General features: G+C 44.3%; 1 protein-coding gene across 22 annotated transcripts in view; it reads right to left on the reverse strand.

The window, feature by feature from the left end:
- Positions 1-27711, reverse strand: part of LRRFIP1 (LRR binding FLII interacting protein 1) — a 542422-nt gene that overhangs the window by 158165 nt on the left and 356546 nt on the right. For all 22 annotated transcript variants that reach the window (XM_078681355.1, XM_078681354.1, XM_078681352.1 and 19 more), the window contains 2 exons: positions 22484-22519; positions 7067-7192 (listed from right to left, as the gene is read on the reverse strand). In XM_078681355.1, coding sequence (XP_078537481.1) covers positions 7067-7192; positions 22484-22519 — 162 coding nt within the window. The remainder of the gene's footprint in view (positions 1-7066; positions 7193-22483; positions 22520-27711) is intronic.

Raw genomic sequence — 27711 nt, forward strand, 5'->3', positions numbered from 1 at the left:
TTTTCGAGCGGTAGCAGCAGCGACTGTGTCCAAACGTCAGAGTGAGCGAATAGTCTTATCACATAGATTGTGTTAGTACCTCATTCAGTCGATGCCTTGCTAAATCAAACGAAAACATAGCATCTGAATAGTGCCCGTTTGACAGGATATGAATTGACACTTTTGGCCCGAAATATCATGTTGAAAAGATGTTTGACTCTGAATCCTGCTACATTAGTGCCACTGCCAGCTACTCAGTCTCAGTCACAAGAGTTACATGACTGTATATCCCTTACTGAAGAACAAACAAAGGGTTGTGTTGACCTACAAGATACACCTCTTTCTAGCGTTGATGGAGAATTGTGGTTCGATGGATCTTGCCTGAAGTTGCCTGATGGCACTACATCTGCAGCTTATGCAATTACAACACTTTAGACAGTAGTTGAGACAGCTCGTATCCCACAAAAGTCAGCTCAAGCTGCCGAGCTGATCGCATTAACAAGAGCATGTGAGCTTAGTACAAATTTGCTTGTTAACATTTACACTGATAGCCAATATGCCTTTGGCGTGGTACATAGCTTTGGCCAGCTCTGGAAAGAAAGAGGCTTTCTCACTTCACATGAGACACAAATAGTGCATGGGGAATTAGTACATAATCTCCTCATTGCCTTGACCTTTCTGAAGAAAGTGGCAATTGTTAAATGTAGCGCAGACAAGAAAGTGACCGATAAAATAGGAGCAGGCAATGCCTTTGTGGATCACACAGCTCGGGAGACCGCAGTGGAGCGAAGTACCACATCTATGTATGTAGTTAAGTCACAGGCTGAACGTTGGCATGATGCCAGGCAAGAAGTTCTGGACATGTACCAATCTGCCTCTGTCGATGAATTAGACCAATGGTCCAAGGAGGGAGCATTGGACAATGAGGGCTGTTGGATGAATAAAGAAATGGCAAAATGGAAGTTACCCACAGCCCATTTACACCCTATGATTCATATGGCACATGGGCCGGCACATGTTGGAGCATCCTCAATAGCAAAGCAACTTATGCAAGTTTGGGATCATCAGAGATTGTCGGTACGGCTAAGAAAATAGTCCAGTCTTGTCTGATCTGCCTCCAGTATAATCCTGGAAAGGGAACACGAACTCCAACAGGAGGGTTTGCAATACCTACTGCATCTTTTGAGGTCCTGCAAATGGACTACATACAGCTTGAGCGTTGTAACAACCTAAAGTATGTCTTGGTAGTGGCTTGTGCCTTTAGTAAATAGGTAGAGACACATGCTATGAAAGATAATACAGCTCTTACTACAACAAAGGTGCTCCTAAAGGAGTTCTTTCCCCGATTCGGCATTTGCCGAGTTTTGTGGAGTGACTACGGACCCCATTTTATTGGGCAAGTTGTTGAGTATCTCATGAAAGGTTTGGGAACTAAGCAGAAGTTTCATGCTGCTTTCACCCACAATCAGCAGGACTAATGGAACGTTACAACTCTACCCTTAAATAAAAATTGGCTAAGATACAGGCTTCCACATCTTTGAAATGGCCTGATGCACTGCCTTTAGCATTGCTATCCATTAGATCGATACCACATAAACGATCTGGACTCACACCGTATGAGGTGGTATTTGGAAGGCCAACTAATATTTGGGGTATTCCTAGCCACGCCCAATACATGATGTACCCAATGTATTGGTGAATGATTATTTGTCTCAGTTAACTGACAGTTTGTCTTCTATTTATCAACAGGTTTGGAAGACACTTCCAGACAGGTCGCAAGGTTAGGGCCACTGCTTGCGTCGCCACAAAGTCCTTCCAGAATGCTAGCTCCCTAGCACCGAGATGACGAGGCCCGGAGCAAGAGCTGCTGGCTATCAGGACTGCAGTTCGAGTGACGTAACGGAAGAACTGGGTCCATGCGATACATTGCCGGAAGGTTTGCAAGACCTAGTGAGGCCAGCTGCGTTGGCAGATCACCGAGATTTCCTGATCACCGTGAAAGGACAAGCTGTGTCACCTGAAGGATCTGAGAAAGTCTTCCCAGACCACACGATTCCTGGTACATCCCGATATCAGCTGTGACCAAGGAAGAAAGACACTTCATTGCTGAAAAAGACTGTTTGAGCCACTGTCCTGGGTGGTTAAAGCCGGACTACAAAGTGGGGTAACCTTTTAGTGACTGCTCGTCTCAACCTCAGTGAAGAAATCAACGTCTGCCCAGGAGCTTAGGGCACCATCTGTTTTTTTTGTTTGTGAACGAAATGAATATGCCTAAGGAGAAGAAACCAACTATACCAAAAGAACAATGATTGTTACTGGACTCACTTTGACTACTGTTATTTTTGCTACAATAACATGGATTGTAGAGGAAGTAGCTCCTGTTCGAAATCGGCTGACTGCTACTACTCCTGTTCCGACTGAACATTATTACTTTACTCTTCCTTATGAGCAGAAGCACAGAATGTCCTACCTCAATAACACTTTGATTCATATGTTGCACCATACACACAATGCTACAAATGTTACCAACTGCTGGGTATGTGGAATGATCCCAGCTCATCAGAAAAAGGGAGGAACGCCTTTTATTCCCTTGCTGTTTTCACATAATGGCTCCTGTAGAGCCTGGTTTACATTGCTGTGGACTTCTGAAGTTGCTAACATTACTTATGCTGATGTAGGAGGACTAAACGCTCAATTGAATAGGGTTACCCTGATGAGGAAGGAGATCCACAAGCTAATGGAACTGTATGGGAAATGGAGTATTGTCGAGGAAATTCCTCCACGGGCTATGTTTTCCCTAACACTCGAACAACCAAGGGAAATTGGCCTTCTGTTATTGCGTTCACTAGAGCTCGAGCGGATCGCTGTGTGAGCAGTGTAGGCAGTATACCGGTGGGAAAACGTGACTGTACTTTAGCAGCTTTTTGTCCTCACATAATACTTATTTCCATCTGTGTTTTTGGCACCTGCATCCTACCATAAAGACTATAAACTGTATAGTGACATTTCTAAGAGCCGATTCAAGAGGACAATAAATAATGATGAGGTGGATTAAATAGTACCTGTACTGCAGCAGTATATTGACTTTAACTGGGACTATTCTTCTTTTTAGGTGCGGCCTTAAACAGCCCGAAAAATCAGACATTCGACACGTGTTGTAGAGGCTGTAACCAATCAAACAGCAATGGCGCTTGGAAATATCACAGAACTACAAATTGCGAGAATTGTGACGCTCCAAAATAGGGTGGTCCTAGAAGTCATCCTGGCTGACCGTGGTAGAGCATGTCGCATCATTGGGACTAGCTGCTGCATTTATATCCCTGAGCATGCCCCTTCTGTTTTTGACCCAATTTCCAAGATGCACAAAATAGCCACTGAAATCCATCAGGATTCAGGAACATGGACTTTGACTGGTTGGCTATGGAGCATGTTTACTGTATGGGGCTTTAAATTACTGTCAGCTCTATGTATATTTGTTGCTATTCTTTTTATTTGTTGCCTATATATCCAATGCGGCCCGATGCTTTGTTCCCTTTGTGTTTCTACTTGCACCTCGTGTATACCGACTAAACAAAATGCTAAGAATGTAAATGCCCGATTAGCAAGTGATCAAGAAATCAATGAAATGATGCAGATTGACAAATGATATTTTTCGTATTCCTTCGAAAGTATGAGAACATGTCTTCAGCATATGCTACAAGGGCCGTCGGTGGAAATCGAAAATTATTTCTGTTAGCATAAGCTGAAGCCATCTTGTTTGTGGCATCCATTTTGTTAGCTATGTAATTCTTCTATCTTCATTGTTGCTTGCCCTTCTATTCTGCTCGAGTCATCAGCTTTAGTTAACTCCTTCTGTACTGGGTCAAAGGTATGTATGTGCTGAGCAAAGGCTGTAGCTGCTGAAATGCACCTGGTTAAAGATATAACCGTCGACTATTTGTGGGTGCTGTAAGCCGTTCTGTTCCCCCTCCCACTTTGCTGACTAAGTGATCTCTCATCTGCCCATGTTTGTCTGTAACTATTCTTGTGTAAGCCTATACCTTCTATTTGTAACTACATGCTTACTCTGCAACAAAGTCTGTATATAAGCCCCATGGTCTGTGTATTCAATGCACTACCTTCTGGAACACTTAAGGGTGTTGTATGGACGTAGTCCTGCTCATGAGTGATTAATAAACTTGTTATTTGAATTCCAGCTTCAGTGCCAATCTCTATTTTTTTGTGGTCTGCCGACCCTTGGACAGAGAAGGGTGACCCCTGCACCGGTGTGCTTATTAAAAAGAGCATTTCCACACAGTGACACCTTTAAAGCTTCTTGGAAGAAATTGTATTTATTACTTTGTATAGTGGAGTGGGATAATGGAACTATTGGTCTTAAATGTTGTATTATTTTAAATCATGGTCTTAATACAAGTCATTTGTCCTGTTTTAATTATTCTTTTAGGCTTGGCTCATTTACTTAATATTTAATATAGGTTGTAAAATTGTGTACATGATGCATGAACTCTTATGGTTACAAAGCCAAAATAAAGTATTGCATTGAAATATTGAATAGTTAAAACACAACTCACAGATGTGTGCATCTCTGCTTCGAAACACCCTAGCAGTTTAATATTATGTGTAAGGCACTTTGCTCCCAGGCGTGCCTACCACTGTGCAGCCAAACCAAAATACAACTTACGATGGACAGACTCAGCAAGGTGTGCCAATCCTCTAGATTGCTCCGTCCTTAAATAGTGACCCCAAAACTATGTAGCATGAAGCCCAATACATATGATGCTGCTACTTTGGTCCCCAATTTTTACCACTAGTGTTTTTATGAGGTAGTATTGGTTTTTAGTATGTTTTATTTTTTGGAACAAGCTTATTGCGATATATACAAGATACCAGGGCTCATATAATCTCCTGCTGGACTTGAGGACCTAGAGAGCATAAAGACCCCTTTTAGCCCACTTCTAGTTTTTTTTTTTTAAAGTTTTTGCTGCTATTGGTTTTTCTTCTCCAAATGGGAGGGATTGATAATATGCACTTCCGAATAGATTACCTTAATCCTCAACAATTGTTCTTGTGTTTTGTAATATATGCATCCTATTATGTATTTGAACTTATTTTTATCATGTATTGTATTGTGTGTTGCAGTTTTATGGTCATTTAAACCGAAATAAAGTCTATTGAATTGAATCGACATATTTTCTCATTGAACTCTTCATAATCAGGTGTACTGCTGACCCATATTTCTTTGTTCTCGGGCTAAGAAGCACCGCTGTTATGGTTTACGGTTGAATATAATAAAAAGCATTCATAAACAAAATAAATAAATACATACAAAAATGAAAAAGGATGCATGCCATTCCTGCATGACTGAAGGTGTGTGCCATTCACTCTTAACCAATAAAGTGCACCATATACACCTTATTACATGTGTGCATGTACCATTCATACCAGACCACCAATGCAACTCTTAGCACATCTTAATGAACCATTCATGACCATGCAAGGAGTACACTATCACACTTGCCTAAATGCGCATTGTTGCTTCCTGCCCCAGTGAACAACAATCCCACTTTCCTCAGTGTGCACCTCATTGCCTTTGTGCTCTTGTACAAACCATGGTTATATGTAGGATGAACAAGGTCAACCATGGATGACTTTGGTTTAAACTGCTTCTGAGTACAGGACTTCAGATTTGACCAGGTAGACATTCCTCAAATATGCCAATCTGAGTCCACTTTCCACAGATACTAGGCTCCCTTTGTCTTCTCCTTGAAGGTCAGATCCAGGGAACTCTGGACTCACCGGGTATTTGAGCCTACTTCCCAGTACAAGGTCTTCCAAATGCTTCCCTCTCTCTGCAAATCAGTTATCACAAATGGAAGCATGTACAAATAATGTAAAATGCACTTGCAAGTGTGCTCCGCTATTGCCTAAGATAACATTCTACACCTCAATTGAGTCTACACACCTCCTATTGTAGGAGAATACTTTCTAAGTGGTCATTCCCCTGGTCTCTGATCAGTTTCAAGAGACCTCGAAATCAAAGGGTTTTATGAGTTGTCACTCATGAGTCAAATTGATAAACTACATGATCATTTACACAATGAGTAGAAGACATTTATTGTATAAATCACGGATTACAATAAAACTAGAAACATGAAATCTGATATTCCCCTGAATAAAACATCAAAACACAATTCAGTAACAAGATAGCTCAATGAGTAATTTACAGTTCTTCTACTGACTTGTTTTAAAATGGAAATAGGCTTGATCAAGTAATTTCACAAGATAACTAATAAAAAATTATTGTGCATATTAAAACACAATTAACAGCCGTTTCTGTTGTCCTCGCTTTGAGTTCTCTCAAGTTTTCCCGTAGGTACTTCTTCGGAATATTCAGAAGCTTAAGGCACAGACAAATAATGCGTACTACTAACTATTCCTTATTGCCACACAGCCTACATCCCAAAGTTAAGACACAGCATATATTCCATGATCCTTAGAATTGGGAGATAGAAATGTACAGTAATCTGAATCTTAACACTTTTAATTTTTCATGACCTACCAAATTTGTGCTGATATTTGGTTGTCTTACGGTAATTAGGAAAACTTGTAATTGGGCAAAAGCCAGTATTCTGGTTTCTTCAAACAGGTTACTCATTCATGCTATGTTATACACATACCACACAGGAGCAAACCTTTCTCAACAGATTCCTTAAGTCTTGTTTTGAACTTAGCACACAAACTATGTCCTTGAATCCTTTTCAATCAGCATTTGCAGTCCACCCCATCTGAGTCGCATGCATGGATTTTTCTGCACACAGAACTATAAAGAATCTTTAATTCTACTTTCAGCTGGGTGAGACATGAATTGAACAAAGAAAATTCAAGCAGTCTTTCTAAATAAGGCAACATTTAGTCTTCCTAGGATTAGGTTCTCCACAACCTCCTGAATATGAGACCCCAGTTGAATGTTTGCTGCGGTTAAATACATTTCAATTGCCTGCAAGCTCCAAAGATGAATGAAAAATAGTGAATCCCAAATGATGTCGTGTGCAGGAACCCTCCCATTAGCCAATAACCTTTCACTTACTTTAATCTCCCGAATGGAAGCCTCTGTGTCAACAGAGATGGAGGTATCCCCACTACCTCGGCGGGAGGAAGTCCCACCCAGGGAGGCGAGCGTAGCAGCCGACAGGCTTGAGGCAGTGCGTGACCCCTGGAGAAAGCAAACGAGAAAGACATTCAGTTCGAAACAAGAAAAATCACATGTGCATGACAACACTGAGCACCCAGAGAAAACAGGTAAGCTGACACTGTTGTGCTTAGGTCTATATTACTCTGTAGACCACCAAGCAATTACTCTTTGGTGCACTGTGATGTTATATGGAACTATGTGATTTGGGCATTCTTTGAGAAACTATTGCTGAGCACAGTCTAGCACTACTGACCTCAGATGTGTACCAGGGCTGCAATACAGATAATTCATGAGTTATCAGACTGTTCAGATATATGCTAAGATTTGGGAATGTGGATTAGAAACAGAAGTGTAAAAGGGGGTAAAAATGTCATTGTTTTCAAGATGACATCTCCGATGGGTCTTTCAACGTTGAAGCATGATGCTAAATTGAAGAAGGTACTACCAGTCTTACAGAATGGGGGGGTTACGGCTGAATACAGTAAGTGTACGTTCACAAGAAATAACATTGCATACTTAGGTCATGAGTTTAGAACTGAAAGCAAACTTAAGAATTAATTATTAAAAGTAATCAAAAGAGTTCCCTCATCCAAAGGCAAAGATGATGTTAGCGCCATTTTTAGGAATTGCTAAATTTTATTCTAAATTTGTCAATACTTTTTTCCAAGTAAGACTTTTCTATCAGACAACTTTTGAAGTGTAAGAACAAATTTAAATAGTCTCCAATGTCAGGAATCATTTTGAGAATTAAAGACATTGGCCAAGCTCCACCATTGCAAGGTTTTGACTCAGTATGTGGCAACATGGTCACTACCAATGTCAGTGGAAAAAGATTGGGAACCGTTTTAACACACATGGATAAAGGTGCCAGGAGTTGGCTATCGCCTTTGTTCCACACCCTTTGACACCTACAGAGGAAATTTATTCTGTGATTGAACGGGAGACTTTAGCATGTGTCTGGGGTATTTTTGTCAATACATCGGCGGTTCACATGTTTTACGTTGTGACTACGAGCCATACAAAAAAATTCTTCCAACTATAGGGAAACACGGTGCTTCGCCATGTTTAGCTTGTGTTAGATTTCCTGATTTGCAATATATGCCTTGTGTGAAAATTAAGGTGTCGGATTTCCTTAGTTGCATACCTTTTACCTGTGAAAAAGTGGCGAGGACTGAATGGGGAGATATAGTGTCGCTGGGTGTGGGAAAAGGAAATAAACAGCACATCCGGTAAAGAATGGATGGGTGCTCAAGAGAAAGATGTACTTTTGAGTGAAGTGTACAAGTTGATTAAGAGAGGTTGGCCTTTAAAGAAAGATGCAGATGAGAAACTCCAAGCTTACTAGGAAGTAATGAATTAATTAATGACAGAGAATGTAAGAGTGATGAGAGGTGGAATGTGGTTCTGCCAGAAAGTTTATGAAAGAAATTTCTAGATATATGCCAAAAGAGAACACCCGGGTATTATTAAACCTAAAAGCAGGATGAAGAGCCTGTATTGGTGGCTGGGTTTATATTAAGCAAACACAAGGAGATGATGGACGGAGTGCTGAAACTTTTCAGACACTCACCCCGAGTCACAGATCTGGGTTGAATCCATCATCGTTCTTTAGCTCACTTCCCCAACCCAGTTCAGCTATATGATAATCAGTCTTGACCCTGAGCCTCATGGGAACAGTCCAGCCCGAACTGCCAAGCCATGTCTTCCCTGGACCGGAAACAATCATCCTGGGACCGGTTTCGGGCTAACAGCCCTCATCAGCCAGGCTAGCTTGAATCCAGTGGCAAAGTGAGCAAGGGACGTCTTGGCATACCCTGCCAACTTAGGGCGAACAAAGCCAACACAAGGAGATGGACGGATTGCTGAAACCTTTCAGACACTCACCCAAAGTCACAGATCTGGGTTGAATCCATCACCGTTCTTTAGCTCACTTCGCCACTCCAGTTCAGACACAGCTATATGCAAATCAGTCTTGGCCCTGTGTCTCATGGGGACAGTCCAGCCCGAACTGCCAAGCCATGTCTTCCCTGCTTTTCCCCACCGCTACTGCCCCCTCCTCTCCAGCGCGACCAGCCCAAGCCAGCTTACCCTCCCCGCTCCCACCTCCCCGCTGTCCAGCCCTCTCCGACCCCTACTTAATGGCGGCTGCTGCACGGGCACGCCGCAAGCTTACCAAAGTCAAGCCCGTCTGCACCCGTCAGCGACCCAAACGCAACCAACACCAGGAACCCTGGACCTCCGAACTGCCAATGCTACAACCCAGCGGCACTCTACACACTTAATCTATTTTGCAACAACAGCAGCAAGCTAGCATCACCAGCCGACACCCACGGACCCTTCAGCTGTCACCGCTGCCGCCACTCCTGCAGCACCGCCAAGACCACGGATCCAGCACAACCTGCCCGCAACAACGCAACCGCACCAAAGACCCTGCAGTGCATCCTCCTCAACGTCCGATCCCTCCACAAACATGCCACCGAAATCTGAGACCTCCTCGACAGCACCACCCCAGACGTCGCATTCCTCACAGAAACCTGGACTATACCACCTCGGGACCTGACATCACCATCACCATTCCCCAAGGATACAAGATCTCCCGGAAGGACCGCCCCACCCGCCCTTGGAGGGGGGAATCGTCATCATCCACAACTCCACACTCTGACTGAGCACATGTTCCGACGAGCCCAGAGACCTGATGGAACACCTATACTTCAACATACAGGCCAGCCCTACCACCACCCTCAGGGGAACCCTCATCTACCAACCCCCGGACCATTCACTAACTTCATCACGGACATCACCCCACAGGCTATTGCGTCCACCAACTACACCTTGCTGGGAGACCTCAACTTCCACCTCGACAACCAACAAGACCCCAAGACCACATCCCTCCTGGACAACCTCCACAACATAGGACTCCATCAGATCATGACGGAGCCAACGCACTCAGCAGGACACACCCTCAACCCCATCTTCACCACAGGAACCTCCATCACTTTCAGCCACACCACTAAATTCCTGTGGACAGACCATCGCTGCATCCATTTCACCTTCGGAACACCCACCATCCACAGAACCCAGAACCTGCTCCCACATACAAATTGAACTAAAATCACGACAACGAGCTTGCCACCTCACTCGGCAACTCCTTCCCAATCATCAAGGACAATGACGACCCCAACACTGTGTCGCAATGTACACCCGTGAGGGCACACTGGTGCAGGGTCACCCTCTCGTCCACGGGTCCAAAGACTAACAAAAGAGAGATCGGCACTGGAGTGAAGTAAAACAAACCAAGTTTATTAAAGACTCATGAGCTGGACGGCGTACGAACAACAACCTCAAGTGTTGTGGGGGGAAGTACATTAAATGCAAAAACCATCACCTTTATATACTGTTTGTTGCAGTGTATTTGCATGGGAAGAAAAACTGGAGGAAACAAGTTTAGGCACGGAAATAGCTATAGGCAAACAAGAGCAGATGGGTGACCAGGTGGTCAGGAGATGAGGAGGGAGAGTAAGGAATGTTTATGGCGGCAATAAAAAATCATTTGATAACATCTGAGACTAGGTGCACCGGCAGCTGCAGCCCCCCAACACGTACACCAGACTGACCATGTCAGAGAGGTCAGCTAAAGTTAAGGACACAGGCTGGGTGAAAAGGCGCACAGCAGAGAGAAAAATGAATATGACAAACAAAATGGACGTTACAGTCAAAATGGCTGCGCTTATGCGAACATAGAATTTACACTTTTCCACAACCGAAGCCTGAACCTTGCACATATGGATCTCGGACTGCGCCAACACCACAGCCCCCCTGAGGAAGAACAACAACACATGCCAGGTAAGCCAGCTGGTTCACCACCGAACTCAGAGAGTCTCAGACACAAATTCTGCTGCCTCGAAAAGGCCTGGAGGAACTCTAAATCTAGAGAAGGCCACAACAACTTCAGAACCGTCACCAACGCCCACCACTAATTCATCGGAAATACAAGAAAAAAAGCGATCCAAGACAGAATCTCCACACACAAGCACAACAGCAAAGAACTCTTCAGCATCATCAAGGAGTTCGCCCAACCCATAAGCGAGTCTACAGACATCCCTCCCTCACAAGACCTCTGCAACAAACTCTTTCACCACAAAATCAAGAACATTTACAACAATTTTGACGAAGACAGCCAACACACAGAACCCTCACTAACCACCCCGACACCTTGAAGCCAACGATTGACAGCTGGACAGCCCTCATCACTGAAGACACACTGAAGACGAAGTCAATCCACTCTGGGCCCCCACCACATCTTCAACAGAGCCGCTGACACCATTGCCCCCATGCTTCGCCACATCATCAACTGCTCTCTCTGGAATGCATCCTTCCCCTACGACTGGAAGCATGCTGAGATCAATCCCCTCCTGAAGAAACCCTTGGCGGACCCCACCGACCTCAAGAACTACAGACACATCTCCCTGCTCCCGTTCCCAGCGAAAGTCATCGAGAAAGCCATCAAAAACCAATTCGCTACCTTCATCGAAGAGCACAACATCCTTGACTCCTCCCAATCCGGCTTCAGATAAAACCACAGCATGGAAACCACCCTCCTCACGCAACGGACGACATCCGCTCCCTCCTGGACAGAGGAGAGACAGTAGCCCTCATCCTCCTCGACCTTTCAGCGGCATTCAACACAGTCTCTCACCGCACCCTAACACGCAGACTTCACGAAGCAGGGATCCAGGAAAAGGCCCTCGACTGGATCTGCTCACTCCTTTCCGGCAGAACGCAACAGGTCAGACTCCCTCCTTTCCTCTCGGACCCCACACCGACCACCTCGGAGTCCCCCAAGGATCCTCTCTCAGCCCCACATTGTTCAACATCTACAAGGCTCCGCTCGCCCCCATCGTCAGAATCCACGGTCTCCACATTGTTTTATACGCAGATGCCACCCAACTCATCCTCTCCCTATCCAACGAACCCAACGCAGCTAAACACAACTTTCAAGAAGGCATGGAAGCAGTCGCCAAATGGATGAAGAGCAGCTGTCTACAAGTCAACAAGGACAAAACAGAAGTACTCATCATGGGCCCACACCCAGACGCCTGGAACGACACCTGGTGGCCCCCCGCCCTCGGAAGCCCACCCACCTCCACAGACCACACACGCAACCTCAGAATCATCCTGGACTCCGAACTCAAAAAGGACCGCCAGATCAACTCCGTAGCATCCTCCTGCTTCCACACCCTATGCCTCCTACGTAAAACCTTCAAATGGATCCCCTCGAACACAGAAAGACCGTCGCACACGCCCTCGTCACCAGCAGACTTGACTAGGCAACACACACTACGCCGAAATCAACACAAACCTCACCCGCAAACTTCAAAACAACCAAAACGCCGCCGCCAGACTAATCCTCAACCTGCCACCACACTGCCACATCACCCAGCACCTGCACACACTACACTGGCTCCCCATCAAGGCAAGAATCACCTTCAAGATTCTCAGCCCCGCACACGCCCTCGTCACCAGCAGACTTGACTAGGCAACACACTACGCCGAAATCAACACAAAACTCACCCGCAAACTTCAAAACAACCAAAACGCCGCCGCCAGACTAATCCTCAACCTGCCACCACACTGCCACATCACCCAGCACCTGCACACACTACACTGGCTCCCCATCAAGGCAAGAATCACCTTCAAGATTCTCAGCCCCGCACACAAAGCCCTCCACAACACACCTGAATAGCCGACTCACATTCCACACACCCCAAAGGACCCTACGATCAGCCCAGCTCTCCCATGCCGTGGTCCCTGGCACCAGGAAGTCCAGATCGGGAGGCCGCTCCTTCTCCTTCCTCACGGCCAGAGCCTGGAACGCCCTCCCACTCCACCTCAGACAGACTACATCACTCCCCAACTGCACGAGGGACCTCAAGACATGGCTCTTCGATAGACCTCCTCTTTGATAGACAGGGCCCTGCATCTCCCCCCCTACCCCCACCCCCCACCATCGCCTTGAGACCCTTACGGGTGAGTAGTCACGATCAACAAACCTATGATTTGATTTGATGGTGTGAATGATAGCAAGACTTTTACAGTTTTGGAAGATTGGGAAGAAAAGTGTTTGTCAAACCAAATAAGTTAAATGATTGTGTTTGCAACTAAGGATTGCATTCACCAGCTTTTGTTTTGCTAATTTAATGTAAATAGTATTGCAAATAGTACATACATTATTATTTGTTATGTACTCATTCACAATGTTTTTGATTCTTCAGTTTGTGTTATTTCTGTGATTGAGGAATGGGATGGTGTTGCATTATACTTTGATCTCTGTTACTCTTGAGGCAGCCATACAACCCCTTTTTTGTGCACTGTGATGGAATATGCAAATATATGATAGGGTCATTCTTGAAGTAACCACTGCAGTGAGTGGCCTGGCACTAATGTCCTTGGATGTGTACCAGGGCGTTTCTAAAGATATCTCATGAGTTACCAAACATTTGTGATATAGACCAGACACTGCCAGGTAACAGATTTGCTGATAGGTTCAAATTAGAGTTCCTGCACACATGGGTAGTCAATTGAAGCTCAGGCTAGGGATTTGCATATTGCTCTTAGTTTTTTCTGCAGAAAATCCCTTCTTTAGAGTGCAGTGATCTGTTTAATGGGAGGTCAAGAGCACACCCATCATTTGCAGATAAAGTTTATTGAACATGCAGACAGTGTGCATAACCCATAGCAAAAACAAGTGTACTTAAATTATCCAGACTTAGTGTGATACAGACAGAAACACTGCTTGACAATGTTTCCTGTAACTCTGGAATGGTATGTAGCTGTGTGTCTATTTTGTTCTTATAGAATCAATCTTGGCCTTTCACAATATGACTGTTTTCCAAGAGGATAAAGCTAGGTGGATCTAAAAACAGAATACATTATGCAAATTATAACAATATTGGAAGGCTCCATGTGGTTAAATTTGAACATAGCTGCAATACTTTTACTAACGCCAGATTTATGAGCCAACTGATTAAGCAGAATGAATAATGGAGTTATTCAGAAGATTTATTTCATTCCTCATTAAATTTATAGCTTTTAAAGAGGAATGATTTAACAGGTGGATTGTGAATTTTTAAAAGTATAGCAAAAAATAAAAAAATAAATGAAAAAAAGTGTCCTCATTTTATATAACCTTTTTCAATGGATGCAGCTTGACCTGGGAACATGATAACAGGGATAGAGCTGGTCTTATGGGAGGGGACTATTTAGAAATTTTGTGTTGGAATGTGAATGGCTTGAGGGTCAAAATAAGACAGCGACTGGTCCTTCGATATCTGAAGGACAGCCCAGCTAGGATTCTCATGCTTCAGGAGACGCGTTTGTTACGGTCTGAATGTATGGCACTGTTTGATAGACAAAGAAAGGTGGGAGAATAAAGTCGTAACCACAGACCAACAATGCTGCTCCAAAGGAGTTGCTAAAATATTTAAATCAAACTCTGGAGTAGAGTTGAGCAAATCACAAACAGACGAGAAGGGACATTGGGTGGTAGTGGAAATTAGGAGTGTGCTACTTTCTACACGTTAGCCAGTTATTAGGGCCCAAACGAAGACTATATCACATCCTTGCCTTTGCCTTTCCGTGGCTGATTTTGAAGCTCCTCTGATATTCGGCAGGGATTTTAATGTCGTCCTAAATAGGCTCGACAGATCCTCTCCCCACACCCAAATTGCCGCACCACGGGTCTAAGCCCATCTTCTCGCTATGCTAAGCAATTTAAACTTATGTTATGCATGGCGGAAGAAAAATGGTGATGCCAGGGACTATTCTTTTTTTAGTAACAAAAATGGCCATTACTCAAGGATTGATTAGATTTTTATGGAGCTCTCAGAAATAGGGAAAGTAAGAAAAATACGAGTATTTACCCATTCACCTTTCTAAACATCGTGCAATAGCTTTAAATATAGAGCTCCCCTCAAGGTCTCCACCCAGAAGGTAGACCTTGAATAGGAGGCTTATTTCTGCAACCACATATTCCTGAAAAGAAAAAGAGGGAGATGGCTGTCTTTTTCAATCAAAATCTAGACTCTGCGCCTAAACATGTAGTATGGGACTCTTTTAAGGCCTGGTTGAGAGGGATTTTGAAGGGTGCCACTGCGGGATGGGCCAGATCTGAAAAAAGAGAGATTGCACGGTTAGAGGGAATAGTTAATAGCGGCCGAAGCAGCCTTAAAGGCCGGGCATGTTTGTGGCGTGGAAAAAGAAAGCTTAGTGGGGAAGGTTGAAGACCTGCAGCGGGAATTTAGACTTAAGACTGAAGAAATGATGTTGCAGAAATGGGAAGTCAGCAAAATCAGGGACGTTGATCAGGGAGAGAATTCTGGCAAACTACTTTGAATGAAGAGTAGAATAGATAGATCCCATAATTACATCAGTAAGATTAAACCGGCTAATGGCGGCCAGTATGTTGAGGATAAAGATGACATTGAGCTGGCTTTTACTAAATTCTTCCAGGACTTGTACTGGGAGGATTTAGTTATAGACGTAGGTGCCCTAGATCAATGGCTCACTGGAAAACAGCTCCCAAAGCGAAGTTTAGAGAGCACAGCATCGCTCACCCAAGATATAACAGGGAGCGAAATCCTCACTGCCCTAAAAAAAGAAAAAAAAAAATCAAGAAAGGGAAAGCTGCTGGGCCAGATGTGATCGCTAACGAGATCTATGTTTTACTGGCAGATGAAGTTATCCCTATTTGGTTGAAGCTATTTAATGAAATTCTGAGAGGCACCTCCCCTTTACCAGACTCGTGGAGTGAGGCTGTCATTACACTAATCTTAAAGCCCGGGCAGGATCCTACACAATGCCAGTATTATCGGCCAATATTACTATTGAACTGCGACTATAAGATCTTCACTGGGGTACTAAATGCCCGTCTTTGTAAGATCGTGGGGCTGATAATTCACAAAGACCAGAAGGGCTTCCTCCCGGGGAGGCAGATGAAGGATCTGGTTCTCACTCCAATTGACTCAATAGACCTGACAATGGCGCATGGTGCTCCGCTTTCAATCACCCGATAAGCAGAAACAGCCTTCGATCGAGTTAACTGGCATTACCTGAATAGAGTATTGATGGCTTCGCTTTCGATGAGACCTTCAGAGAGGTCCTTAATAAAATCAATATATCTCCCCTGGCCCAGATTGTGGTTAATTTCACAGTACCTGTGTTAAAAGAGCGTGGCACAAGACAAGGGTGCGATCTGTCACCTATTTTCTTTGATTTATACATCGAGCCTTTGTCTCAATGTTCAAGGCAAAATAAAAAGATCTACTCTTTTGTTGTAAATGGTTTCACAAGGAATCTAGACCTGTATGTCAACAATTTGATAATATTGTCGTCTAATATCAACCAAACTCTAACAGAATTACTTAATGAAGTACAGGCTTTCGGGAAACTGTCTGGGTATGAGGTTAATAATGACAAGACCGTTATGGCTTGGAACATGGCAGTTCAGGGTGTAAGGCTATCTAAAGAGATCAGATATCTTGGTGTAACCATAATATACGAACTAAGAGAAATCCCTAAAGGAAACCTAGTTAGACTCTCGAAGGAGGTTGATGTACTTCTGAAAAGATGGCAGAACCTCCCGCTTACACACTTTGGCGGATTAACTTGATTAAAATGTGCATCCTCCCCAAATTTGCCTACCTATTTAATATTATCCCATTGGCGTTTGATGAAGGCCTTTTAGTTAAAATCCATGAAAGGATTTCTGATTTTATATGGACGGGCAAGGGGGGGATCAGGCTGTCTTGGAAGAAGCTAAGACGTAAGCTTTCGCATGGCGGCCTGGCCCTACCTGACCTCCAGCTGTACGATTGGGCATAGCTTAACTAGATACTGTTATGTTAAAGCCTGCCCAGCGGTGGTGATGCAGCTCTCTTTGTACTGTTTGAAAAGCGCCGGGACGCTTCTTAGCTGGAGCAGCTGTGCGCTATACAAAAATCTATAACATAACATAACAACTGAAGAACTGCAGGATGTTACTTCTCAGGCCAGACAACACTTTGATTGGCTGCATTTTCAAGGCTATGCTGATGGACAGCCCTGAGGAGGGTTTTATGTACAAATCTGGTTCCCCCAAATACTTTTAAAAGGTCCGGCTGAAGGTCTTATATGCTGCTGCCTAACTGTGGTTTGAATGCTGCGCTAGTTTTGGTTTATCCTATTACAGTGAATGGGCCCCCGTTTGGGACACACCGGGAACACCAGAGTGCCTCTTGGTCACTTTAGTTCAGCCATTAAAAGATGCAGGTGTTGCACGTTGGATGGATATAGTAGATGGAGAACCAATGTCTGCCATGGGATACCTGGAAACATTTTACCAACTGCACATTATCCAGATTCAAATATTACCAAATCTCAATGTGGTGAAAGAACCACCAGTGGCATCCCCTTGTGGACAACTCAATGGAGGACGACTTGCAAGATCATAATCCGAAAAAGAAGGAAGTAGCACTCTGGTATAATTATGTCCTCTCTGCAGCAGACAGGAAGTTGGAACATCCTTACCTGGTCTGGGCGAAATACTTGCCTGACAAGGAGCTGAAATATTTATGGCAAGTATCTTCAGACATGCTTTACACGTTGATCAAATCTGCTGCACTAAGGAGAACCCACTTTTTCACACTCCACAGAATATACTGGTCCCCACTCCAACTGTCCAAAATAAGGGGTGGTGGATAAGCCAGGTGTAAGATATGTGGCGCCCAGAAGGCGGATGACATCCACGTTTGCCACAAGCCCCCTGCTAAAGGAGTTTTGGGGCAATGTGGGGAAGACCTTTTCAGACTTTTTGGGTAAAGATGTGGCGGTAAGCTCCTCTGTAATTCTCTTTGGTATGGTCTTGTTGCCTGATGGGGTGGAAGGCCTTTCACGGTTGCAGAACAAACTAGTATTTAAGTCTCTTAGCAAGCAGTTAAATCTGCAAGAACTGGCGCCAGGCGGCACCTCCTACATGGAGAGGCTCAATCAATCAATCAATCAATCAGTGACACTTGTAAAGCGCGCTACATACCCGTAGGGTCTCAAGGCGCTTGGGGGGGGGGGGTGCCGCTACTGCTCGAACAGCCAGGTCTTCAGCTTCTTCCTGAAGGAGAGGTGATCTTGGGTCAGGCGCAGGTCGGACGGGAGGGAGTTCCAGGTCTTGGCGGCCAGGTAGGAGAAGGACCTTCCTCCTGTAGTCGCTCTTCGGATGCGGGGGACGGCGGCGAGGGCGTGGTTGGCTGATCGGAGGTGGCGTTTGGGAGCGTAGAAGTTGACTCGGCTGTTGAGGTAGCTCGGGCCTTGGTCGTGTAGGGCTTTGTGTGCGTGGGTGAGGAGGCGGAAGGTGATTCTCTTGTTGATGGGGAGCCAGTGAAGGTCTCTCAGATGTCCGGAGATGTGGCTGGATCGTGGGATGTCGAGGATGAGTCTGGCTGAGGCGTTTTGGATCCGCTGGAGTCTCTTCTGGAGCTTGGCGGTGGTCCCGGCGTAGAGGGCGTTGCCGTAGTCCAGTCGGCTGGTGACGAGGGCCTGGGTGACGGTCTTCCTGGTCTCTGTGGGGATCCACCAGAAGATCTTCCGTAGCATGCGTAGGATGTTGAAGCACGCCGAGGAGACGCTGTTGACTTGCCTGGTCATGGAGAGGGAGGAGTCCAGGATGAAGCCCAGGTTTCGTGCATGGTCTGTCGGTTTGGGTGCGGTGCCCAGGGCGGGAGGCCACCAGGAGTCGTCCCAGGCGGAGGGTGAGGAGCCCAGGATGAGGACCTCCGTCTTGTCCGAGTTCAGTTTCAGGCGGCTGGTCGTCATCCACTCGGCTACCTCTTTCATCCCTTCGTGTAGATTGGCTCTGGCGGCGGCGGGGTCGTTGGTCAGGGAGAGGATCAGCTGGGTGTCGTCGGCGTAGGAGATGATGCTGAGGTGGTGTTTGCGTACGATGGCCGCGAGGGGGCTCATGTAGACGTTGAAGAGGGTGGGGCTCAGGGATGATCCTTGGGGGACGCCGCAGATGACTTTGGAGGCCTCTGACTTGTACGGTGGTAGGCGGACTCGCTGTGTTCTTCCGTCGAGGAAGGAGATGATCCATTCCAGCGCCTTGTCCTGGATTCCGATGTTGCTGAGGCGCTGTATTAGGGTGCGGTGGCAGACCGTGTCGAATGCCGCGGAGAGGTCTAGGAGGATGAGGGCCGCTGTTTCTCCATTGTCCATCAGGGCTCGGATGTCATCGGTGGCGGCGATGAGGGCGGTCTCGGTGCTGTGTTTGGCTCGGAAGCCGGACTGTGAGGGGTCGAGGGATCCGTTCGTCTCGAGGAAGGCGGCCATCTGGTGGAATTCAGTGAGATACTTAGGGACTTAGATCAAAAGGTCAATGCTTATAGGGAAAGAACTGAGCTTGGTCTATTCTGGAAGCTCTTAGATCTTGAATAGTGGTGTTTGGGTAGGAATAATACGTCCAATGATTATACCTCTTGGTCATGTTTTTATTTGGAGTGGATATACTATAAACAACAAGATAAATGCATATAAACAAGCACAATTTCAAACTTGGGCAGATAGACTATATTTCCACGTGCAACAAATGGATATAATGCTGAAAATGTGGTTGATTGGTTACATTGGTCCAACGTCTGAGCAAAGTGTAGGCCTGTATGAGTGGATAATCAGGTTGTATGGGTGCTATACGCTGACATTCGATCTAGGAGACCTGGTAATCATCACAATGTCCATATGTTCTAAACCACAAAACAAACTGGTAAGATGTCCGCTAACTGCTCTATAGTTTGTGCTTCCTGTACAAATGCTTGTGGAACACATTCGTAATATTCAAAATACCCAGGGCATAACATTAATACCAAAATGTAGGTCAAGATAATGTTATACATGGTGATGGCATCCAGACACACTACTCTTGTACTGGTACAATAAATCCATTTAGATATACATGACTACAATGAATTTCAGAATCATGGCATTCAGCTTAAACACAATTTACATTGGAATCAAATCAAGAAAAGCAGATGGCATAATTAGCATAGTGATATTGGTACCTGGGTATTCACATGACTTGGGACTGCTGGAAAATGTCAGATTCTAATTAAGATAGCACAATGACAAAAATCAAAGAGGCTCACAACTGACTGGTAAACTTATATCTTCCCTGAGGTTAGATCAACAACATAAGATGCATGTTTTACATAATTTTCTGGTGTTGTGAAGTACCATTATAGTTACCTAAAACTGTTCAAAATACAGTTCTAGCATTATTTAATCGACAGTCATTTCTTGAAGGACTTTCTTAAAAAGGCAGGATAAAAAAAAAAAGACAAAAAATCTGTATGTCTACTTAAAAAATATTTACCAAACAGATTACCAATAGCTACGTACCCATATATCGCCAAATGATCTCAAATGATAAGAGACCAAATGATGAAAACTATGGATCAGTTGGCTCTATGATACAAACTAGAATACAAAAATTTAGATAAAATACTTAGCTATGCACACAAGCGTAATATTTTCTTACACAAAAATGAATGTATAGATTTGCATGAACATCTACATTTTCGAAATAAACCATCATAAACGTGTTTTTCCCAGCCAAGAATACACTTGGCTTTGCCTACTTTTGGTTGGGCATTTGACTATTTCAGGGGGTGGGAAGATGCATAAAAAGGAAGCTATATATTTTACACTGAATTTTAAAGTCATTTGTCTGCATGTTTCAGTCTCTTTGACAGAGCATAATTAAGCAGAGGCATGGTCAAATTATTTTATGTTATGTATTTTTGCTTTTTTGAAGGAGCCGATTATTACAATTTGTCTGGTATGCTTTTCATTTAAATGTATAGATGTTTAACGAAATATTTTTTTTAAAAAACACTTTCAACTAGACGTCCAATTTGCAGGTGGTGGCAGCATATGGGACGATGCTCCAAGGCTAGTCCGTTTCATAAGCAGCTGTTTCCACACATGCCAAGAGAAAGCCAGATGTCAGCTAATCTTCTAGAGTGATCAGCCCTCTCTCAGCTCTTCTTTACCAAACATAACCAGTTAGTAGCAGAAGGGATCAGGGTACATTAATTGGGATTAAAAAGACATGTTACAAAGGACTCCTAGTTGATTCTAAATGAAAGATCTGGATATAAATAGCTTTGTGGTCAATGAAGCAAAACCACCAATGTAATTAATTAATGGCGTATATCTGCTCCTCATTACTTTCACAGTGAATATGGAGAACGTGTCTCTATTGTTTAAATTTGGACTATTTGCCTGTGAGTGGATTGGTGGAGGAGGCTACTGTGTGCCACCATGGCAGGACAAGGCACAGAGAAAAGATGTAGCTTATCATGTGACTGTACAGTGACAGACAGAAGATGAGAGAGTGCAGGTTTTGTGTTTCTGGTCACATGACTCAGTGGTGTCAAATGTGCTATCCTTGCCCACACCCACTTCTCATTTGCGGTGGATAATCATCAATCAGAAGGTTCTTTGGCAGAATTGATTCTCCATCTGCAGAGGACCTGGGCCCACAGCCACCCAGTCACCTCTAAAGGGGTGACACCTTGGCTGCACTTTTACTGGAGGAAAATGGAAGCCTATGAAACTGATGCTAACGGTTGTATGACTTCACCACGCACATCTTTACATCAACGATTTTACAATGCATACCACTACCAGGCATTTACATTCACTCACATTAGACACACCTTCACCATGCATTCCACTACCACGCATTCATTTACCATGCTTACTGGTCATGAAAAATCCTGTTACATCTCAAACTGCCACCTACTGTTAAAAAAATTATACATTAAATGTAAATCTATTTAATTAATTGCCACTTTCGTTTACAGGTTTAGTACTATTTGAACATTTTATAATGTGGGGGGGCGACACCCCCACACCTCCCAAACCCCCTTTTCTAATTACCTCAAATGCGTGGTCATGTCTTGCGTTGTAAAGACTTGCGTGCCAACAGTCTTTACGATATAAACAAATGTGTGTAAAATGTAATACGAAGTAAAAACCTCGGAGTAAAGGTTGTTTCTTCATTAATAAGGACATTTTGCATACGTCCTTAGGTATAACCATTGGTGCAATGGCACTTTTACTTTTTTTACAATTTCAGAGAAAGACAAGGTAAGGTCCAAAGACTCACTTTACTGACCTCACTCCATGTGTACCCCTGCACACCTTAGAAATACAGAGGGCACACAATATCTCCCATCATTTATGCAATTATTTTAATTCTTGTGAGAATATTAACTAGTGAGTGCTTACCTTTTCATTGAAGTCTTTGTCTGGCCTTTCTTCAACCTACAAAAAAGAACAAAACAATTACTGACCAACGAGAACACAACACACTCAAGGAGAGGTTTTCAGGAAATGCGATACACTTCTCAACTAAAGCAAATTTTCAAAACAGTGTTAGCACTCTCAGAATAGGGCTCAAATGAGTTTTGAGTTTGGCTAGTCACTGTAAATGTTTTTAGGCTAAAACATAGCCAATTCTTGTAGCAGTAAACTCTCCAACAGCGTAGAAGTATAGTGGCAAAATGGAAAAGTGATGGACACTGGGTGGGTGTGCTACTTCAAATTATGAATTTTGTATTGGGAAGAGTAGAGCCCTCGGAGCACAGAAAAGGGCAAGAAAAAGAGCCCTGTGAGTGGGCAAACTTCTGAGTTTTCAAGTAGCAGGTTCTATGCCAATGTTCTTCAGATGCCAACATATAGCCGAAGTCCATCAATAGTGAAAAACCAGACAGATAACACAATGAAAGGAAAGATGGAAAGAGCTTGTAGATGCAAGATCACAGAACCTAGACGCTATTGTAGATCTCTATATCAATGTGGTATTGACAGCGCCTAATGTTTTGGGTATAATAACTTATTATTTTACTGAAGCGTTATAGTATATTTGGTACTATTAATGATTCTGTCCAATCCAAGTCCACTTTCAACTTGTGCCAATGTACATCTAGGTTCGTTGTTCCCATGTAGTACAATTTCCAACTTAATGTTGAAATTCCAAGGTTTAGCTTACTATTGTAAATGTCAGTTTAACACAACATATTTTACATGCTTACAACTCAATTGTGCTTGGAGCTTTTTCAGGGCTAACATTAAAAAGAATTTAAGTGGGTCTACAGATCTAGGAGTTTTTTTTGCTAGTATGTGATGTGTGTTCCGCTGCAAGGGTGAAAGCCTGTTTCTACAAAGAGAAGAATCATGCATGGTAACCATGACTGTAAGGCAAGTGCGAACACTTAATAATGCCCTACAGGGGCACTTTTTCTTTTTTTTACGAATTATTTTGAGTGCTACATACGTTACAACCAGTATGCTAGATCACACCTCACTGTAAGCTTACACTAGGTGACACCATTACCACACAGTCACCATGCACGATACGTTTTCTTGGGGTAAATAGGCCTTCTCGCTTCCAGTGGATGATGCATGGAAACAAAAAAAAAAACAGCTTGTTGCGGTCCATTGCTTTAACAATTGTAAATATAAAACGGTCTCTGTATTTTCCATGACAAATACCTTTAAAAATCTGAAGACATGGCCAACCTATTTAAAAAGAACATGTTTTCTATATCCCATTTATTATTTGAAAATTGTACACGTTTTCGTAATTTGTGCATGTGGTGTATTTGGTCTCTATTTTATCACGCCTTTATGTAAATCTAGATGTTTTGGTATTTCTATAGTGCAAACCTAGCAGGCTAGCAACAGAGAAAGGAACAGGAGACAAGCCCCACTGGGTGTACATGGGGGAGGGTGACAGTGGTAGAGGTGAAAAGTCAGCCTATCTGAGGTAGGGAGGCAAGAAGTAATTGCACTGTGGGACCGAGACACAATGGTTTTGGAAGTGGTGCTGCCGGTTCAATGCACCAAGAGGTCAAACAGTTCAACGCACGAAGAGGTCAAGCAGTTCAATGCACCAAGAGGTCAAGCAGTTCAATGCACCAAGAGGTCAAGCAGTTCAATGAACCAAGAGGTCAAGCAGTTCAATGCACCTAGAGGTCAAGCAGTTCAATGCACCAAGAGGTCAAGCAGTTCAATGCACCAAGAGGTCAAGCAGTTCAATGCACCAAGAGGTCAAGCAGTTCAATGCACCAAGAGGTCAAGCAGTACAATGCACCAAGAGGTCAAGCAGTACAATGCACCACGAGGTCAAGCAGTACAATGCACCAAGAGGTCAAGCAGTACAATGCACCAAGAGGTCAAGCAGTACAATGCACCAAGAGGTCAAGCAGTACAATGCACCAAGAGGTCAAGCAGTGCAATGCACCAAGAGGTCAAGCAGTGCAATGCAACAAGAGGTCAAGCAATGCAACAAGAGGTCAAGCAGTGCAATGCAACAAGAGGTCAAGCAGTACAATGCACCAAGAGGTCAAGCAAGTCACCCTAACAAAGAACAGGTCAGTCTTGCAGGGTTGTAATGCAAGCCCCCCCAGTACCACAGCGCACGCACCTCCCAGGCCAGGAAGGGCCCCCACCACGGCTTGACTGTCTGTAGTGTGTGCAAACGTGTCTCCATTTCACACGCTTTCCTTTCTGCAACACGCTCTGTGGGTGCTCTGCTTACCCAGGCATGAAGAGTAAGTGGCAAATTGTTACTTTCTCTTTCTGACAGAGCCTGTGTGTGCCAGTTGAAAAAGGCCCATGGGGAGAGTACCCCCACACCTCCAGAAGGGACTCACCCAGGACAGCCAATGGTTCAGGGTTTGCAATCATTTTCCTGAGAGCAGATAGGTTTACAAACAGAACATGTTATGTTCTTTTAGGCTTCAGTCCCCCTCACAATTGCACTTTTAAATCAGGTGAGGTGGGGCACTTGTGTATAATGGCTATTTTCATTTTTAGGTCTGCCCCCTGTCTCTTCGAGACATTTAGTAAGTGGCTTTTAAAAGTGCCACCAGAGGCTTTTGCTGGACTACAGCTTGCGTTCATGAGCTTGTGCATGTGCACAGCTGCCATCTGTGTTTTTATTGCTGTAATCAGGCTCCTCTGCTTGCACTACCCCCCTTCCTTTCCCCCTCCTTCCTGTTCAGCTTCATTTATCTCTTCTAGCTGTTAATCATGCTCCTCTGTTCACACTCCACCTCCCTTCTCCCCCTCCTCTTCGTCAGTTTCATTTGTGTCTTTTACCACTGTGAATGCTCCTGCTTCCACAGTTCATCACCACCCCTTTTTCTGAATCATTTTGTCCACCATAAGCGTGGAAGGGTATACTCAGATGTGAGTCCCTTGTTCATTGCACCATCAGGATTCAAGCAAGCCGGGCCGACGACGCCTGAAATGGCAGAAACCGGTCCCGGAAGCTTGTTTCCTTCCCGGTATAAGAATTGGCTTGGTAGTTTGGTTTGCCCTGTTCCCATCATGCACTGGGACAGGAACAGACTAATTTGCATATAGCCAAGTTCTGAGCTGGGATGGTGCAGTGAGCTAAAAAACGGTGATGGATCAAGCCCTGATCTTTGGACTGGGTAAGAGTGGTCTGCTTAATTCAGGCACTCTGTTCATCACCACCCCCTTTTCTGAATCATTTTGTCCACCATAAGCGTGGAAGGGTATACTCAGATGTGAGTCCCTTGCTCATTGCACCATCAGGATTCAAGCAAGCCGGGCCGACGACGCCTGAAATGGCAGAAACCGGTCCCCGGAAGCTTGTTTCCTTCCTGGTATAAGAATTGGCTTGGTAGTTTGGTTTGCCCTGTTCCCATCATGCACTGGGACAGGAACAGACTAATTTGCATATAGCCAAGTTCTGAGCTGGGATGGTGCAGTGAGCTAAAAAACGGTGATGGATCAAGCCCTGATCTTTGGACTGGGTAAGAGTGGTCTGCTTAATTCAGGCACTCCGTTCATCACCACCCCCTTTTCTGAATCCTGCTTCCACCAGGCACACACACCACCAGCCGTCAGTGCACGCTTGCACCAGACACACACACCACCAGTCGTCAGTGCACGCTTCCACAAGGCGCACACACCACCAGCCGTCGGTGCATGCTTTCACCAGGCACACACACCACCAGCCGTCAGTGCACGCTTTCACAAGCACACACACCACCAGCCGCCAGTGCACGCTTTCACCATGCACACACACCACCACCCGTCAGTGCAGCAGGCAAGCTCTTCTCAGAGTTTCTTGGTAAATATGTGTTCAATGCCTGGGAGGAAGTGGGTTGAGTTTCCTTAAACCATGCGGAGTATGCAGGTGCAGTTCATGAACTCCTGTGTAAGTGAGTCATATTGCCTGGGGCTCACTCATTCCACACTTGTAAATTGCGCCTGCACCATGCTTTTTCTCATTTGCAAAGTTCGGCGCATGCGCACAGCTAGGCAGCCCCCACACTCCCGGGAATGACTGCTGCCTACAACCAGAATGGAAACAACATTCAGAGCAATGAAAACAGGTTCATTTGATGCAAAGAACTGTTAACAAAAACCATGTCCAGCTATTGTAGATCTGGCAACTTAAACAAAACAGCAACAAAAAACAAACAAGCATTGGGATAGCCAATAGGTCTCGCTTTTTGGACCCTATAAGTATTTAGTTATGCAGCAGAATATCCTTGGTGCAACAACACAAACTGTTGCATGGCTAAACACTGATAAGGTCCCAAATGTGAGACCTATTGGCTATGCCAATGCTTGTTCTTGATTGCTTTAAGGTGAGGCATTGAAGTTCTCAGATTTGTGAAGTCCCTCTGGTGCTTTTACTTTTTCTCCCTGTACAAGTAGGCCAAATTATTAGGTACTACAGAGGCGGGTAGCTATCCTCTTTAAATGGTACCCGTGGCAACATTTTGTAAAGTGTTTGCTTTGCTATTAATGCTACATTTTAGTATATTTTGCTGTTTAAAAGGTGGGAACCAGTGTGGCAAGGGCGAGGCTCGTGGTGGCATGCTAGGTTTTGCAGACCATGCATCAAGTGCTGTACAAATAGAACTACAAAACCACACATCGTCATTTTGTTGTGTTTTTACATTCAGTTACAAGGAGGAAATTCATGGGAAAAGAGTTGTGAAAGTAAGAGAGGGTGGATTGTGCAAGGACGAGGAGTGTGAATTTGGTGTGTGTAAACAACCTGGGGCCAAAGGTATAAAAACACAGGTCGCAAATTGAAACCAGTATTTTTGCAACCAGTGTGGAATTTTGCAAACCAATCTATGTACTAATAGGTTGGTTTATAATTTTAGAAATATTTTGATAGACTTCTCAAGCGAAAATCCCCAAATTATGCCATCACACCACTTTGTATACTTACGTGGCACATATGGTAAAACTTTACAACAAATGGCGCAGTAAAAGTTACAGATGTGCATTTCAAATAATTTTGCCACAATTTCGCATAATTATGCAAAAGTAAATCACATGAATTTCGTGCACCCTTAACTGCAACTCACTACGACTGGTTGCCATCACATTCGTGCTGATCTACTGCGCTCAGCAGATCGCTAGGTCTATGATCGATTGTTAAATAACTTTTTCTAAAT

Source organism: Lissotriton helveticus, chromosome 3_1 (genome assembly GCF_964261635.1).
Source record: "Lissotriton helveticus chromosome 3_1, aLisHel1.1, whole genome shotgun sequence".
Classification (NCBI taxonomy): Eukaryota; Metazoa; Chordata; class Amphibia; order Caudata; family Salamandridae; genus Lissotriton; species Lissotriton helveticus.